The sequence below is a fragment of the Cydia strobilella genome, chromosome Z, assembly GCF_947568885.1.
Source record: "Cydia strobilella chromosome Z, ilCydStro3.1, whole genome shotgun sequence".
NCBI classification, from domain to species: Eukaryota; Metazoa; Arthropoda; class Insecta; order Lepidoptera; family Tortricidae; genus Cydia; species Cydia strobilella.
The window spans coordinates 36,782,318-36,801,892 of NC_086068.1; the positions used below are offsets into that span (position 1 = coordinate 36,782,318).

The 19,575-nt window shown below is 34.4% G+C and overlaps 1 protein-coding gene and 1 long non-coding RNA gene across 2 annotated transcripts in view; both read right to left on the minus strand.

The window, feature by feature from the left end:
* Positions 1-19,575, minus strand: part of LOC134754984 (uncharacterized) — a 261,683-nt gene that overhangs the window by 26,170 nt on the left and 215,938 nt on the right. The gene's annotated exons all lie outside the window — the stretch shown is intronic.
* Positions 1-19,575, minus strand: part of LOC134754912 (peptidyl-prolyl cis-trans isomerase) — a 44,454-nt gene that overhangs the window by 9,277 nt on the left and 15,602 nt on the right. The window contains exons 3-4 of the mRNA XM_063691386.1: positions 19,088-19,288; positions 15,351-15,523 (exon numbers count right to left, since the gene is read on the minus strand). Of these exons, the coding sequence (XP_063547456.1) occupies positions 15,351-15,523; positions 19,088-19,288 (374 nt within the window). The remainder of the gene's footprint in view (positions 1-15,350; positions 15,524-19,087; positions 19,289-19,575) is intronic.

Below are 19,575 nucleotides of genomic sequence, written 5' to 3' on the forward strand. Positions count from 1 at the left end.
TATTGATAAAACAAAGATAATGAATTTTAGACAAAGGAAGAATGAACTGGAAGATTTAGATGTCAAATATAGGGGGCAACAACTTGTAGAAGTCTACAACGCAACATTTTTAGGATTGGTTTTAGACAGCAACATGAATTGGAAAGGTCAGATTGATAATTTATGTAAAAAGTTAAGTCGTTACTCCTATGCACTGTATATGCTAAAAAAAGTAGCTAGCCAATCGGTTGTATTAACCGCTTATCATGCATATGTATCTTCTAGACTCCGATATGGCATAATTTTTTGGGGGAATTCGACTGACTGGTACTTGGCTTTCAAAGCTCAGAAAAAATGCCTTAGAGCGACTCATCATCTACTGCCCACAGTATCATGTAAACCATATTTCGTAAATTTAAAAATCTTAACTCTTCCCTGTATATACATTTATGAAATAGTAATATTTGTGAAAAAACATCCAGATATATTTCGATGTCTTAACAGTCAACGTTTGCAACACATGGTCTGTGCACATCCATCAAGAACTGCTCTCTTGTCGAAAAGCGTTCTCGGTATGGCTCCTAGAGTATATAATAAATTACCTGAACATATAAGGAAAGTGTGTGACATTGGTATATTTAAAAAATCTGTCAAAGAATTTTTGGTTAGGAAGGCTTTCTACTCCTGTAATGAATTTCTAATTGAAAACATGTACTGATTATTATATAATTATTCTTGAATGAAAAATGTGACATGTATTACCTATAATGAAAAAACTTATTACGATTTTTATATAACTGTTAAGAAATATTACTGGACATTTAAGTTAATTGCTTGTTTGACATACACACTGATTTTAAATATTAATTTAGTGCATGGTGCATGCTAATTGCTATTAGCTAACAAACAGAATTTCGTATGCCCTTGGGTACGACATAGTGGAACAATTTTTCTTTTTTACCATCATATGCAATATCATGTTGTGTACACCTATGATCGACGAATAAATAATTTGTTTGTTTGTTTGTTTGTTTGAATGTTTTCATCTACCCTCAAATGCCTATATATTCGATCTCGTGTTATAGACCTGTACCGCTGGCTATATTTTGACCCCTAGGTTATAAAAATATTAAAGTCAATTCTGTTTTCGCTTATGAATACTTTGTTAAGATGTAAATCTTACATTTTGTTTTGTGTCATATATATAATTTGCTTTTCTAGTAATTTGTTATTTTGTGGTAATTATTTTTTATTTTGAATTATCTTGGAGAAAAAAATATTCGAGAGAAAACATGTAACTGTGTTGCATTTAGGATAGTGTTTTTAGTGTGAAAACATAGTTTGTGTCAATTACGTCCACTGCAATCTGATACTATGTCATAATATTCTAAATGACACAAAAAAAAATTAGAGAAAAAAAATTACTTAGGTCGAATTTAATCGTTTAAATAGGTCCATTAAATGATTTTGTGTCTTATTAAGGCATAGCTTCATAAGATATTTGATGATTTTGTTGTAACAGGCTGTCACCGTTACAAAAGAATATTAAAGATATTAGAGTTTACATCTTATTAATTTGAAATGCAAGATAAATAAGATGTATGAATTTGTGTCACTTGCATCCACTGCATAAACAAATATTACAAAAATATTATTTGCGTTCAAACGAAGCTAGCGGGCGGTCTGAATGGGCAACGGAGGCCGTGCAGGGTGGGGCCGCGGCGTGACCTTGCCGTACGCAACGCATGTTTACTTCGCCTGTGCGCCAAATTAACGCAACTTATTCAAAGAAGTTACGCAAACAACACAACAACAAGCAACAAGCAAGCAAAGAATGCGTCGAATTATCTTTTACCTATTTAAAACTCATAGATATTGTACAATGTCACCATTATGCAAAAGAACTGTAAGTACATGTTTGATTTGCGAGCGAGCTGGCAACATTGCGCAGGGAAATCTTAAAAATATCGCGTTTACGTGAACGCCACATACATTTGTGACAGTGATAGGGAAAAGGTACCACTAAAGTAAAATTTGGTTATTAATACCGTGACTTTCTTTCATTCTTTGATAAAAAAAATTGCTATTTATGCAACAATTGCGGAAGTCATCTTTACGCACGTGTATCATACAATGTTTTACTATGCATTGTGCGAGTAAATAAAAAAACATGTCATGGCAAATACGTTTAATTATTAAAAGGAGTGTTTTAAATCGACACGAGTTGCGAATTACTTATTCGCACGTGTATCGTACGTTTTACAGTACATATGGCCCTTTAAACTTTCGACATATGCACGGTAAGTGCTCTTTTCCGCACTAGTGCGAGAAAGTAGCACCATATGTACTGTAAAAAAAATTGAAAACAAAAAGCACTAGTGCGGAAAAGCAGTACTTTCCGCACGATATGGCTCCGTAGGAAACGCACTTTTCGAGCACATGCATTGTAAAAAAAATATATAGGACTGTATCTCCTAAACCATGCGTCGTAGCGCAAAAATAATAAAATTTTCGTTCCCCTTTATGTAACCCAAAAGTAATACATGAAAAAAAAAGAAACAAAATCTTTATAGGGCTGTATTAGCTGTATCTCCTATATCGTGCATCGTAGCGCAAAAATAATCAAATTTTCGCTCCCCTTTAAGAAGCCCCTAATTAAGATTTAAAAACGCAAAAAAGAAAAAAAGAGGAAAAAATCTTTATAGGGCTGCATCTCCTAAACCGTGCATCGTAGCACAAAAATAATCAAATTTTCGTTCCCCTTAAGAAACCCTTAATTAAAACTTAAAAAAAAACCAGGAAAAAACTTTATAGAGCTATTATAGCTATATATATATAGATATAATATCTCCTAAACCGTGCGTGGTGGCGCAAAAATAATAAAAATTTCGTTCCCCTTTATGAAGCCCCAAAGTAATATACTAAAAACACAATGAAAAAAAAGAAAAAAAATAACAAAAAAACTTTATAGGGCTGTATCTCCTACACCGTGCATCGTAGCGCAAAAATAATTAAAAAAATCCCTTTAAGAAACCCCTAATTAAGATTGAAAAACGCAAAAAAGAAAAAGAGGAAAAAAAATCATTTTAGGGCTGTATCTCCTAAACCGTGCGTCGTAGCGCAAAAATAATAAAATTTTCGTTCCCCTTTACGGAACCCCAAAGTAATATACAAAAAACACAATGAAAAAAAAACAAAAAAAAACTTTATAGGGCTATATCTCCTAAACCGTCGTAGCGCAAAAATAATCAAATTTTCGTTCCCCTTTGTGGAACCCCAAACTAATATACAAAAAACACAATGAAAAAAAAACAAAAAAAAAATCTTTATAGGGCTGCATCTCCTAAATCGTGCATCGTAGCGCAAAAATAATCAATTTTTCGTTCCCCTTTAAGGATCCCTTAATTAATACTTTAAAAAAAAACAAAAAAAAACAGGAAAAAATCTTTATAGAGCTATATCTCCTAAACCGTGCGTGGTAGCGCAAAAAGAACAAAATTTTCGTTCCCCTTTATGCAACCCATAATTTATATTTAAAAAAAAAAAAACAAAATTTAAAAAAAAAATCATTATAGGGCTGTATCTCTTAAACCATGCGTCGTAGCGCAAAAATAATTTAAAAAACCCTTTTAAGAAACCCGTCATTAATACTTAAAAAAAAAACAAAAAAAAAACCAGGAAAAAAAACTTTATAGAGCTGTATCTCCTAAACCGTGCGTGGTACCGCAAAAACAATAAAATTTTCGTTCCCCTTTATGCAACTCATAATTAATATTTAAAAAAAAAACGCAAAATTAAAAAAAAAATCATTATAGGGCTGTATCTCTTAAACCATGCGTCGTAGCGCAAAAATAATTTAAAAAACCCCTTTAAGAAACCCGTAATTAATACTTAAAAAAAAAAACAAAAAAAACCAGGAAAAAAAACTTTATAGAGCTGTATCTCCTAAACCGTGCGTGGTACCGCAAAAACAATAAAATTTTCGTTCCCCTTTATGCAACCCATAATTTATATTTAAAAAAACACAAAATTTAAAAAAAAAATCTTTATAGGGCTGTATCTCCTAAACCATGTGTCGTAGCGCAAAAATAATAAAATTTTCGTTCCCCTTTATGAAACCCCAAAGTAATATACAAAAAACACAATGTAAAAAAGAAAAAAACAATAAAAAAAACTTTATAGGGCTGTATCTCCTAAACCGTGCGTCGTAGCGCAAAAATAATAAAATTTTCGTTCCCCTTTATGCAACCCTTAATTTATATTAAAAAAAAAACGCAAAATTTAAAAAAAAAATCATTATAGGGCTGTATCTCTTAAACCATGCGTCGTAGCGCAAAAATAATTTAAAAAACCCTTTTAAGAAACCCGTCATAGCACCAGAAATTGACAAAAACCAGCCGATCGAACAAGCCGGCTTCCGGCCACAATACTCAACAATCGACCACATACATGCCATCGAACAAGTTGTAGAAAAATTCAAAGAATTCCGAAGACCACTGTATGTGGCATTTGTGGACTACTCAAGAGCATTTGACAGCTTAGTACACGCATCAATATGGAACACATTAAATAAGAACAAAATTAATGAAAAATACATCAACATCATAAAGAACATCTACTCCAACAGCGTCAGCAGGGTGAGACTGGAAAGGCTAGGAGAGAAATTCAAAGTCGGAAAAGGTGTGAGACAAGGAGACCCCCTCTCTCCAAAACTTTTTATAGCGGTGTTGGAAGAAATCTTTCAAAAACTTCAATGGGAAAAGGAAGGCATATGGATATCAAATAAAAAACTAACACATTTGAGGTTTGCGGATGATATAGTTTTATTCAGTAACACTGCCAAAGGTCTGGAGACAATGTTAAAGAGGCTAAATTCAGAGAGCCAAAAAGTGGGCCTACACATGAACGCGTCTAAAACCAAAGTTATGACGAACAGTCACAAAAAAAGTATAACTGTAGAAGGAAAACAAATAGAATACGTGGATAACTATGTATACCTAGGTAAAATGATTTCCTTTGACCCCAATAGCAACATAAACGAGGTGGAAAGAAGGATAAACATAGCTTGGAGAAAATACTGGTCACATAAAGAAATCCTAAAAGGAAACTAGTTTAAAAATAAAGAAAATAGTTATGGATTCCTGCATTCTCCCCAGTTTAATCTACGGATGCCAGACATGGGTCTTCACCGAGAAAGTTAAAGAAAATTTTTTATCATGCCAACATGCAATGGAAAGAAGCCTATTGAAACTAAGAAGAATAAACAAAGTAAAAAACATAGATATCCGGATGAGAACAAAACTGACAGACGCACTACAGTTTAGTTTAAGACAAAAATGGAGATGGGCTGGACATTTGGCTAGATACAAGGACAAGAGATGGACCATACAAACAACCAAATGGAAAGGCCCACTGGGCAAACGTAACTCAGGAAAACAAAGAAAAAGATGGGTCGATGACATCATAGCAATTGCAGGAAATACTTGGGAGAACAATGCTACAGACAAAGAGAAATGGAAAAAGATGGAGGAGGCTTTTACCCTCAAGGGATCACACATCATAAAAACATAACAAAAGAAAAGTCAATTTTATAATAGATGTGCGAGAAACAAAGCTTAAATAATAAATAATAAATAATAAGAAACCCGTCATTAATACTTAAAAAAAAAACAAAAAAAAAACCAGGAAAAAAAACTTTATAGAGCTGTATCTCCTAAACCGTGCGTGGTACCGCAAAAACAATAAAATTTTCGTTCCCCTTTATGCAACTCATAATTTATATTAAAAAAAAACGCAAAATTAAAAAAAAATCTTTATAGGGCTGTATCTCCTAAACCATGCGTCGTAGCGCAAAAATAATAAAATTTTCGTTCCCCTTTATGAAGCCCCAAAATAATATACAAAAACACAAGAAAAAGAAAGAAAAAAATAATAACAAAAAAACTTTATAGGGCTGTATCTCCTAAACCGTGCATCGTAGCGCAAAAATAATCAACTTTTCGGTCCCCTTTATGTAACCATTAATTTATACAAAAAAAAACGCAAAAAAAAAAGTTTTTTTTATTATAGGGCTTGATCTCCTAAACCATGCGTCGTAGCGCAAAAATAATTAAATTTTCGTTCCCCTTTATGAAACCCCAAAGTAATATACAAAAAACACAATGTAAAAAAGAAAAAAACAATAAAAAAAACTTTATAGGGCTGTATCTCCTAAACCGTGCGTCGTAGCGCAAAAATAATCAAATTTTCTTTCCTCTTTATTCAACCCTTAATTTATATTTTAAAAAAAAAACGCTTTCACTAAACTGCTGTAACTCGGAAACTTAGAATCCACAAAGGGGACTATACTAAATTATGACACATATTAAAGCCTGATCAGTAATATATGATCATTGTCAAGAGGGCGCTGTTCATTCTCATGTATAGGGTGACAGTATAGTATGAAAAAATATTGTATTTAATGAACATCATCATCAATGTAATTAATGTTGCTTGCCACGCTTAAACATAACAAAAATCACAATAAATTGCGTCTTAAAATAAACTTAAAAAGTCTACTAAAAATCGAAACAAAAGTAATTTTTAAGTCGCTGATGTGACATTCTCAATCAAAAGGTAGGTACCACTTTGTCGTTTACCATAAAGACGAAATTTGATTATATCTTTATACAAATAACCTGTCAGAGAAAGTGGTACCTTTTGATTAGGAACGTCATAAATGTTGGTCAGTATGAGGAGTGCAGCCTACAGTTTATTTTTAATTATATTTATATACCTACTACGGTAAGATTGATAAGACAATGTAATTATGCCTCCGAATGAAATAAATACACTGTATCGCAAAACTAAGTGGCGAGACAGCTCATAATGCCATCTCTTGGTTGGTCTTAACTTAACAAGGGTAAAGGAGATAGTATTAAGATCTCAGTCGCCAGCTGATATTGCGGCAAGTATAATAAGCACCCCACCCGCGTAGGTACCCTTCCCCGCGCACGCCCTTCTTGCTCAATTGAGTTTTATTTTGCCAGATAGTAAAAATACCGTGGATCAAAATGACCCAAATTATGAATGATGTCTCAATGTGGTATTATAATATTATAGACGTAAACTTAATAATATGAATTTTTTTTTGTGGCAGATACAGGGTGTTAATTAGAAAAAATTTTTTTTTAAATAAAAGCGGTGGATGAATTTGACACAGATTTGTTTGAATAACATATAACAATGTTCTGTAAAGTACAACACTTCACTTACCGACTCTAATATTTTTTTAGGCGTTTTAGGATCAATATTAGGTATTTATTAAATGCCATTATACCCGTGGATGAAAATGACACAAAATGCGTGTGTACGTCGGAAGCCACTTTGCCTTTACAGGGAAACAAAGAATTTCGTCTCGAATATTTTTTTTACAGAATGCTGATTGAAAAAAGAAATACCTAAATTTCTACCTAAGCAAATACCTAGGATGACACAAAATATTATTTTTAGGTTTAGTATATGGTCTGGAAACTATATATAAAAAATAAGCAACATTAATATTCTTATAACCTCAGAAGTTATTGGTACAGGTCTATTAGGTTCTTATTCATTTCAGTCATTATTCATCACGATATTAATAAAATAGAAAACTACCTGGATCTGTTTCCTGTCGTTCTGGCTTTAACCTATTTCATTTAATCGTGTAATGATTTCATCTACCCTCAAATGCCTAAATATTCGATCTCGTTTTAGGTTCTTTATGGGGGCGAAGTAATAGCATAGCTAAACAAAATTACTATTGATTACTATTAATCATTTAATCACGATATTAACAAAATAACACGATTATAGCAACTTCGTTGTTATGCTGAGTAAGTAATATATCGTAGTAAAACTTCTGTAAGTTTTGACACATCCAGTTAAATTAATTAACTTGGAGATTTTTTTTGCCCAATAAAATACCTAATTGTGGTTTGTTTATATTCTTTTAAACACATAAAGATACTTATAGCCTTAGACGTGTAACGTGTTTCTCGCTATCCAATTAGAGACATGAAATTGATTGGATGCCTGGCAAGAGATCTAGAATATGTTCTATTCATGAGATAACCCATGAGATAACCATACCCGGGCGCCTATATAGATATGTTTTTCTGTCACTCTTTCAATGAATTAGTTTAACAAATACACAAATTATCTGAAAATGTTGATCATTTGAATCCACCCTCTACTGTCACATATATATATCCCTGTATGGCTAAGACTATTTATCGAATCTTTCTTCCGTTGTGCATTTTCACTTGTATTGTCCAGAAATCTTTCCTCCGTCTTGCATTTACACAGCGCACGCAGAGGTCACCATCTCCAACGAAAATATTTCCGTTGAAACTGCATGAAAGTGGGGATGAGCCTTTATTGTGACTCCGCCTGTTCAAATATTTTTCACCCGATTCGTGTACCCATGTAAATTTTGCTGGATGAACGGAACGTGACTACGCACTGCTAATACTGCTATACAGATTTATAATAAAATCTAGCCATAAAAATACTTTTCCCCTCACTAGCTCGGAAAGTTCTTTTATCCTTCAAAACAAGCGGGGAAAAACGCGTTTTATCCACTAGTGGGGAAAGTAATTTGACCTTGGATGGAGCGTGTTTAAGTAGCTTGACAGATAACAAAACGTAAAACGCTCATGATAATGGTTCGTTCGATATTAATTATCATTAAATAAATGGATTGAGAATCTAATAATAAATACCAAATTTAGCTTTATTTAATGATTTTAAGCCATAGACCTTAAAATTCCATAAGAAACGTTTGTTTTTTTATAATGATGTTAAATATAATTCTAAACTCACAAGTTGAGTCTATGCAATTGACATTTCATACGTCAGAAATGTCAACATTGTCAACAAATGTTTAACTTAAAATCTTTTCTCACCGACTCGCGTAAAAATACACAACTTCCAGAGTTTTCTGTTATAATATCGTAAAAAAATGAGTGATTACAGTGATGGAGATGATCTAACTCCTGTGGATGTTGCACTTTCCTCGCTATAGTGAGGTGAAAAGTTTTGTGTTACACACGGGTGCAAATGTATTTTACTTCTCGTGTGTTGAAACACTCGCGGGTAAAATACAACTTTGCACCCTTGCATAACAAATAACTATTTTATAGCGGAATAGATTTTATTTACTTATGTTGGGACAGTCTGTCATTCCATAACAACATTTTAACTAGATATCTTCTAATCTGCACAATATTAATACGTGGATTATATGACTGGTTCTTTAATGTATGGCATAAACCTATCCCTGTCCAAGTCATATTTTAATCAAAATTAATACTTATGAACCGCGAAGTCTCAGCTGCCAGTACGTACAGCAAGAAGGTTATTAGCGGATTAATGTCGCTGATTGGTAGTTATTCATATTATATGCATTTCATCTACACTTAGCTGTGTACATAAGTGTAATAGAGATGACTATTATTTCGTTTACCATCTTTGATTACAGGCTCTGTAATCGTAACGTCTTGTTTAAATGTAGGCGTAATTGTGTATGTCCCGATGTAATTGTCCCGAGAATTTGAACGGTAATGTTCTCAAAGGCGGCTTCCATGTTTTATTTGCGTTCACTGTATTTAAACTATAAACTGAAATAAATATGAAGGAAAAACCAGTTCAGTTCAGTTTAGGATTAGCATTAATTAAAACAAATCAATGCTAATCCACATCCGAGTATCTCCACGTACGACGCTATAAAAATACCCGCGCTCCACCCCAAAATCTAAATGTAGGAGATACAGAGTACAAAGGAGTGACAAAATTTAAATACTTAGGCTGCACCGTTACAGACACCAACAATCGTGACGAGGATATCAAGATCAGGATCCAGAATACCTTGCGATGCAGTGCAGCCCTTCATAAGGTGTTAGTGTCCAAGCTTCTAAGTAGACGCACCAAAATCCGAATCTACAAGACCGTGATTCGCCCAATTCTAACCTACGGATGCGAAGCGTGGACACTGACACTCAAGGAAGAAAATATGCTGCTAGTGGCCGTGAGGAAGATCCTCCGTAAGATACTGGGCCCCAAAATAAGACCGGATGGAAGCTGGACAGTCCTCAGGAGCCATGTGATTGAAGACATAGTGGCTGAACCTAACATCATAGGAGAGACTAAAGCTCACAGACTCCGTTGGTTGGGCCATCTTATGGATGAGGATCGGAACGCGAAAAGAGCATACCTGGGCCGCCCAGCAAGAAGACGTCCTATTGGACGCCCCAGGTATCGCTGTTGCGACAGGGTGGAGGTGGATCTGCGCAAACTTCGAGTCACCAATTGGCGAGAGGTCGCACAGGATCGAGAAAAGTGGCGCTGTCTTGTGTCGGAGGCCAGGTCTCATTTTGGGTCGCTGAGCAAACGGAGTAAGTAAGTAATGCTAATTTAGGTTCCGTGCCATACAAACTCCATACTGTTAAACTTGACGTGACCTCACGCATGAGTGGCGCCGAGCGGTGAGCGAAAATACGGTAGCCCTCATTACGTCGAATGTTTAAATTATAATAGAACTATAATAAAAAGCCCAAAAACAGTTAGATTACCTTGAAAATGTTAATATTGCTTCTACCCCAACTAATAATCAAAATATAACCAATATAATATAAGCAGCTTGTTTGTTTTCTTGGCGAAATAGTGTAAATCTTTGAAATGGAAAAGTGTCATTCTCTGACGATTAAAGTGCTTAAAGTTATATTTATTTTAGTTTAGGGCTTTACCTTTTATCTTTAATTATCGATAACCTGAAACATATTTATCAATATGGATATCAGTACTATAGTAGTAACGAGTAACTCACAATCCCCGTATTCATACAACTTTACAGGCCTCATTGAGTTAATTAATGATTTATCTCTTTCTTACATAAATACATACCAATGACAGAATAAGACAAACGATTAGTAACTAATTGAGATTTTTAGCAGTGAACGGAAATAAAACATGGAAGCATTCTGTCCGCTCATTTATAGCCCAACGTGTTTCTACTTCTACGCAAAGGTGGGCGGTACTTACAAACTACGGCAAACTACCTAATTGGCAACCTCAGTTCGACCGAGATGACAGTCACTGACGGACATATGGCTAAATCGGTTTATAAAAACGTTTTTTTATAATTAAAAATGTCTTCATGTGTCGTGGTGCAGAAGTTTTGCTCATACTAAGGACAGTAGAATCACTTTTCACGTGTAAGTAAACAGATAACTTAGTAAAACAGAATAAATATGTCATTTTTTCAAAACTACCGTCAACTACCGTGCTAGGCTAAAACGTCGTAACTGCATACGACTTTTTAGATTACGAGGATAATAGGAATGATGTTAAGTATGCCAAATGAAGTAGACTATTTTATTAACTTATGTTTGATTTAGATACATATTTTCTATATTGAAAGAAATTCCTTCTTACACATTTGTATTATTATCCTTTTCTCTTTCATGGGATGCAGCTATAAAAAACTACCTAGTTATTGTAAATTAATAATTACGCATGGTACTGTCATTTTACATTGTAGTATTTGTTATACTTTCCATTCAGATTCCCACAAGATGCTATTCACAAAAAACTGTGGAAATGCAATTTATTAGTTCGTTCAATTGTTTGTTACGGCCGCTATGTGACAACCAACCCGTGAGATAACCATAACCGGCCTCCTATATGTAAATATGTTTTTTCTGTCACTCTTTCAATGAATTAGTTTAACAAATACACACATTATCTGAAATATGGCCTGTATGGCTAAGACTTTTTGTCAAATCTTTCTTGCCGTTGTGCATTTTCACTTGCAGTTGTCCAGAAATCTTTGCTTCATCTTGCATTTACACACCGCACGCAGAGGTCACCATTTCCAACGAAAATATTTCTGTTGGAACTGAAAGTGGGGATGAGCCTTTGTGACTCCGCCTGTTCAAATATTTTTGACCCAATTCGTGAACCCCAACCCAACGAAGTAGAATAACTATAGAAGACTGACTTGAGCTCAAAAATGACCCCACGGCTACTGTGCCGAAAACGAATCGCCTGTGCTGCGCGGAATTTGACAGCTTTAGTACAACAGCGGCCTTCTGTGGCATAATATGTCATCCCATTTAAAATTATTAATTCAGAAAGCCACATAAAATGCCTTCTTGTGCGGTAAAACGGTGCCGCAACAATTCAATAAAACACAAGAAAAAAAATGGGATAAATTGGTTTGTGTAAGTTTAATTCCTAAACACGATAAATACTCGTAATTATTTAAATTAGCAGACTGTTGAAGACTAATACGATACGCTAAACCAAATGTCGTAACTCTATACTAGTTTCATAATGACTTATGCCTTTTCGATACGGGGTGGCAGAATGGGGATAGCGTTATGCAACATATCTATGACAAAGTTGAGTATTGATTTTATTTTAATGCAACAAGCAACTCCGATTATTTGTTTTATGTAAAATATTAAGATCGCTGCAAATTTCTTACCGGTAAACTTCCTGCTTTATCTATTCTAGTTTCCGAAAGGACCCGGAACAGAAAATAAGAAAATTCTTTGAACAGATGATGTTACTTTAGAGAGGCAGGAACCAGATTTATACCCTAGCGTCCCTAGCCCAACCACGCGAAATTGTAGCGTACATTTTATGAGACTAATATTACAAGCGAAACTCCTTTTCTAATTCCACTTATTAGAAAAGGAGTTCCGCTTGTAATATTAGTTGTAGTTTATTATGCAACACGGCCCTGGGGCCGATTGCATAACAACTTGTAACTAATAAATACTAATAATATTAGCCAAAGTCTCTTTCTAATCAATCAAATTGGAAAGAGACTTCCGCTAATATTATTAGTTACAAGTTATTGTGCAATTGTCAGGTGCCACGGATTAAAGTGACGATTTTGTATATCCTTTTATTGGTACTCGTACCTAGGTACCTACCTAGAAAAGTGTTTTGAATAAAATTGAGAAACGTTTTATAAAAGCATTTTATAAAAGTCTGTATGTACTGACACTGTTTCAAATTACATACTACGCATTAATATTATATTTCAACTTTTGAATGTACCGATATACTCATAATATAAAGTTTTGACATGCTTAATCTTAACAATAAATACGCGTCAAAATAATAATTATAGGAATTGGTTCGCTCTGGTTCGTATCATCCTTGTAAGGTTTGACAACGCCAAAATATTGTAACGCCGCGCAAGAGGTTTGGCGCATTGAACTTTATTATAGCCAATCAAAACTTAAATCGACCAATCACAACTTTTTTTTAAAGCGGGAAATTGTTTAATGGATACCTATAATTAAAAGCTGGATATATTAACCTTTTATGAGCTAAACATATTAATAGAGTAGGGATAGCTGTCAGTGTCAGTGAGGCTGGGGTCATTTTTGGAAGGCATTTTTCTATGGAGGGCGATGTCTATTCTAGCAAATCAGACTACTGGCCAAAAGGCTTAAGGAGACTATTATATGTATAAAAATACCTGCTTTCTTATTCTTTATAAAAATACGTCTCTTTCGTTTACATTTTCGAAGATATCGCGATCACAGAAAAGACTAGGTACATGAAAAAATGTTGTACAAACACAAAATCGAGGCATTTCCACGAAAAACTAGCAGTGAAGTTAATCTATGTAGTTAGTAAGACCTGTTCAAAGGGTGTTAAAAACCAATCTAAGAAACTGATGGTAGGCGATGGAGGACTGGAAATGGTCATAAGCCCGGGTTTTCTAATAAATAATACAGAGAAGAACATCATAGCTGCGTTGCAAAAAACGCCTATTACCCTGTCTGTCTAAACTAAAAGCCAATATTAGATTCCAAAAAAACTACCAAAGATGGCCGAATGTCATATTGACACATGTCATTGTTATTGTGACGTTCCAGATGTAACCAACCTATAGAAAGTAATTTTCTTTTTATATGTTGGTTACATCTGGAATAATATTATTATTTTGCTATTAGGTACATAAATTTGATAGAAATCATACTACGTTTAATTTAGATTAACAAGAAACAAAAACTCAACAATGGAAATCACCACGACGAGACAACGAGAGATCAAACGCCAGATGTCGAATGAAGTGACAATAGGAATTGTGTTTTTTTTTTAAATATTGATAATAATATAATACGCAATACACACATTATGAGAATAATATTTGGTACCGAATGTTGTTAAAATCTGAAATAATACCATTGTAATATTAACTTTTCTTCTACGAAATAGTTATAAATAAATATCTATTGATGTGACTAGTATTTATATAAGATTGTTTATTTAAAATGAAATTTTATCTTTATAATAAATAAGAACATTAGCTACACATCATTGAGAAAAGTAAAAATTTACTTTAGCAAAAATATTTAATTTTAATGGCAACACATGGGTAGTTTTTTTGGAATATATTTATGGTTTTTAGTTTATATTTAGCCAAAAGTGCAAAACGTACAAATGAACAGTGCAGAGTCTTTAAAGACCTACAAATAAAATGAAGTACCTAACAAAAATGCAAAATAGTAAACTGAAGTGGAAATCACATCTACTATTATCCAAGAAAGTGATGAAGTGGTACTAAGTCAACAATAATCGAATTTGTGGAATAACAGTTTATTCCTCCCAACTGCTCTGAATTACGATCCATTGAAAAAAATAATAATAATGGGAAATGAAAAACTAACGCCATGTCAGTTGATGAAAACTTCGTCGAAATGAAAAAAAAGCTTAAAAATTAATAACAGTTCTATGTACAAAACCTGATGGCAGGCATTACAACAAAATGACAACATTACTGGATTTATAAAGTCAAAAAAACTCAAAACATGCTTACATACACGTTGTTCATTAAATTTGTAACAAGAGTTTACCATAAAACAGTTGGTTTTTAACTGTTGTGTAAGATTTTGTGAAAATTAAAATGCGTCATTTTTTTCTGGGACAAGCTTTACATGGATTATTAGACGGATTCTTCAATGTATGGCATAAACCTGTCCCTGTCCAGGTCATATTCTAATCAAAATAAATATGAACCGCGAAGTCTCAGCTGCCAGTACGTAAGGTTATTAGCGGATTAATGTCGCTGATTGATAGTTATTGACATTATATGCATTTCATCTACACTTAGCTGTGTACATTAGTGTAATAGTGATGACTATTATTTCGTTTACCAGCTTTGATTACAGGCTCTGTAAACGTATCGTCTTATTTAAATGTAGGGGTAATTGTGTATGTGTGTAATTGTCCCGAGAATTTGCTCAAGCGCGGCTTCCATGTTTTATTTCTGTTCACTGACTTGTAGCGCTTTTATGAATAACGCCAAAAATATTTTGCCATATTCTTACTTTGCAGTGCAGAGGAAAAACTGAGACCCATTGGAGTTGGGACCAGAATTAGCCATACTGAGCACGCCAGCTCCTGAATGCTTCAGTGTAAAGTTTTCGTCATCAAATTTTCTCCCATAAATAGATTTTCCACCAGTGCCATTGTGATTCGTGAAATCTCCACCTTGACACATCTGATTTATATTAGTTAAGGTTTCAAAGGTTTGTGGCTTTTAATACACAACTTATTAAAAGGTATCGCTACTGGTACACTTACAATACCATAAAATTCGCGAAAGCAGATAATTTCTTACGGTAGATGGACTCTAAGTGCGAGTACGGCTCGTGATACTAATTAAAAATAACATAAAATTCATAGACTAAACAGTAGTCACATTAAGGTAATTTTTTTACCGCATCGGTGGCAAACAAGCATGCGGCCCGCCTGGTTGTAAACGGTCACCGTATCCTTTGGACGCCTGCAACTCCAGGAGTGTTACATGCACGTTGCCGACCCTATACGAACCTGTGCACTTCTTTTTTGAAGATCCCCATATGGAAAACCCCTCCCCTCGAGAAAACCTCGACCTCATTCCACAACCGGAGCGTCCGCGGGAACCTTTCCTTTTAAACCGCACAGTGCGCGACCATTTAGGTTCAGATTCTAGGGTGTGAAGATGCCGTGCCGACGGCGTGCGGTATGGTGATAGAAAGCGGCCGTTGGCATCATATCAATTCTTCAGGACACAGCCCATTGTACAAGTGGTAGAACACACACAAGGAGGCAGTCTTTCCTTAGACTTAAAGGTTCAATAAGCATCGATCGCTTATGAGTTTGGGAACGTCAACGAATCATACAGCGCGCCTTTTGATTCGAAGAGTTCAAGCTGGTACCCATAGGTATCTAACAGCAGTGCTATTCCATATGGGGTGTGACTTGCGACTTATACAGGGTGGAATTTCTAAATGGGTCAGTGAGGGCAGCTACCAGATCCCGTGCTGCTACGCAAAAACGGTCTTAGAAGACCTTCCCTCGATTTCAAATTAATGAAGATTGGCGTTGGAAAAACATACAGAATTTGGAAAAAACATACAGGATGCGAGAAAAAGGTCATTTTTAACAAAGGTTTTTTTTATGCCAATCGATCCTATTTCTATCCAGGATCAAAAGCTTGTATGGGACCAAAAAAAATAAACGGCTAGAAAAGCCACAAATCGAAGAAAACATTTCTCATACAATTTGTACTAAAATTAACTTTTATTTTTCACATTCTATTTTTTTATGCCAAACGATTCCATTCCTATCCAGTATCAATCGTTTCCTAGGGGTCAACTTAAGGTAATGTACTAAAAAGCCAGAAATTAAAAAAAAAACTATTACACATTTACTATGGAGAAAACGTGACATTTTATTAACATTTCTCTGTCTCGCCAATCAGTCCTGTCAAGTTTAAGGACCATAATACTGTATGAAGACATTACTGTAGGACTGATGGGCGAGATAGAAAACTGAATAAAATTTCACGTTTTCGCCATAGTAAATGTATGGAAAAAGTTTACTTTAATTTGTGGCTTTTTAGTACATTACCTTAAGTTGACCCCTAGGAAACTATTGATACTGGATAGGAATAGAATCGATTGATGGAATCGGTCTCTGATCAGATCGTGTTTGTCTAGATTAGTTTTAGGAGCATTTTGTTAATTATACGCTCCATGACCTTTAATAGTGATAGGCCCGTAATTCGATGAGTCTTTTTTAAGCCCAGGGTAGGCACCCTGGCATGTAGGCACATGCCGTTAGTTGCTAGAGAGTGTGACACAACTCAGGAGCACACAGCTTCAGCACAACTGATGGTATGCCGTCTGGTGCGCTAGACGTATAAATGTTCAAGGATAGCATCTGCCGCCTAATATCCCTCTGACTGATGGAGATTTATGGCAGAGCATGCGCACCAGGGGAGCTAAGTCAAGGTCGAGTCCGAGGCAAAAAGAGTGCCTAGAAGATCGGCTTTCTTTTGCGCGGTGAGCCCACCGCGAGGCCCACCGAAATGCTGATGGTAATCTGGCCAGATTACCATTAGCATTTCGCAGTAACGGCCCGGTAATTATTTAGAAAATTTTGAAATTAGGTTATTACAACAATGTAAAAACAGCTCATATATAATGCAATTAGAATTGAAGTGAACTTCCATAATATGCATAAAACCTTATTCAAAGTCCAGTATTTTTCGTAAAATAGCAACAATACTTAATAAATCGAAAAATTTCACAACAGCCTGTTAATGGCGATATGGTCTACTAACTGAACGGTTAGCACTGTTGTTATTGGAGAGTTATAAACGATGCTCCGATATAAATACAATGTCGCGCGACGCTGTGCGGCGTAAGCGCCATCGACAATGAGGTCCCTTTTCATAGAAAATGCCCCATTTCATCCGTTTTGGGATTTTGGGATAGTTTATTTATTCTATCACACATAGTGTAAGCGGTTCGCATAAAAAAACCGCAAATCGATGTACGGGTTAGCCGTTTGGCACACGCATATTAGAGGTCAAAACAAAATGTTTGACCCGCAGTTCCTAAAAAAAATTCCCTTAGGGTCCTGCTGAAACATTTATATTGTTGTATGGAAAAAAATTTTTTTTTTTTCAAAACCTATCGTGTGTGGTATCATGCGAAAGGGCTTTTTGAGGCGATTCTAAAAATATACCATATCATTACATTTCAGCCATTTTTTTTAATTTAAAACAAAAAGAATTTTCAAAACATACCAAGTTTGGACTCCTCCAGATATAATGTGGCAGATTTTTTTTGTACAATATACCACAAATGATAACTGTACGTTATCTGTACGTTATGTTAACTGTATTCTTAATATTGTAATATTGAAAAATTAAACACATGAAAAATATTTAAAAAAGTTCTTAATGGAATTATTATCAAAATTGCTGCCTTGGGGTTAGATATCAAGATATTACGTATCATTTGTGGTATATTGTACAAAAAAAATCAGTAAGGTACATATATCGTATCTGAAGGATACAATCTTGATATTTTGTGTCAAAAACTAAACAAACTATACCAACTGATGAAAAGGCGCAGTTAAAGGGTTAAAGAGGTATTCCCCGTTGGATATATAGATATTACGTATCATTTTACGATTAATATCTGCAGTACAGTTCCATAAGTCTCGTAAAATAGGTATTGTAGTAGAACTGTGTCACTTTGTAAAATTGTTTTTTTTTTTTGTTAAAATGATATTATTTTCAAAATTGCTTTCTTGGGGTTGGATATGAGATATGAGGATATCTCGTATCATTTGTGGTATATTGTACAAAAAATATCAGCAATATCGTATCTGGAGGAGCCCAAACTTGGTATGTTTTGAAAATTCTTTTTGTTTTAATAAAAAAAATGGCTGAAATGTAATGATGTGGTATATTTTTAGAATCGCCTCAAAAGTCGTATGATACCCGCACACGATAGGTTTTCACACGATAGGTTTTCGAAAAATTATTCTTTTTCCATACAAAAAAAAATGTTTTACCACCCCTCCTAAGGGAATTTTTTTTAGGAAATGCGGGTCAAAAATTTTGTTTTGACCTATAGTATGCGTGTGCCAAACGGCTAACCTGTACATCAATTTGCGGTTTTTTTTGAAATTGGGGTCGAGCGGCTTCCACTAAACTCTCTGTTGCCTGTCAACTAATAGTGCAAAAAGCAACACTTCAAAATTCTTAAATTTAAGTAAAGGATACAAAATCGGGTATTATTCGATGGAAACTGCTGCCTTGGTACCCAAATCCTTTCTCGTGCGTACACAAAGCTCTAAAGTTCTCGGCAGTTTTGGGCACAACATCAGCTCGTAGCATTATAATTATCCGTCCAAGTTCCTGCTTTGAGACACTCATGTCAAAATATACTTGAGGATTCCTCTTCTCTGCAGGTTTGGTCGGTATCTGAAAATTATTAAATAATTTGTTTTTACATCTATCTAATGTAACAAGTGGCTATATATTGAGTATATTTATGGTATTTAATCATAATCATAATCATTTTATTCATAAAACCAATTTACATGTCAAAAACTTATAATTACAATACAGTTAAAATATAAATCGAGATAAAACTTAAAATTAATATCTAAACAATAAATATACAATTAGGTGTAACAAAAACAAAAAATTAAATAAAGTAAATCATGGTCGAAATTAGAAATAAATATCAAAAAACAAAAAAAAAAGAT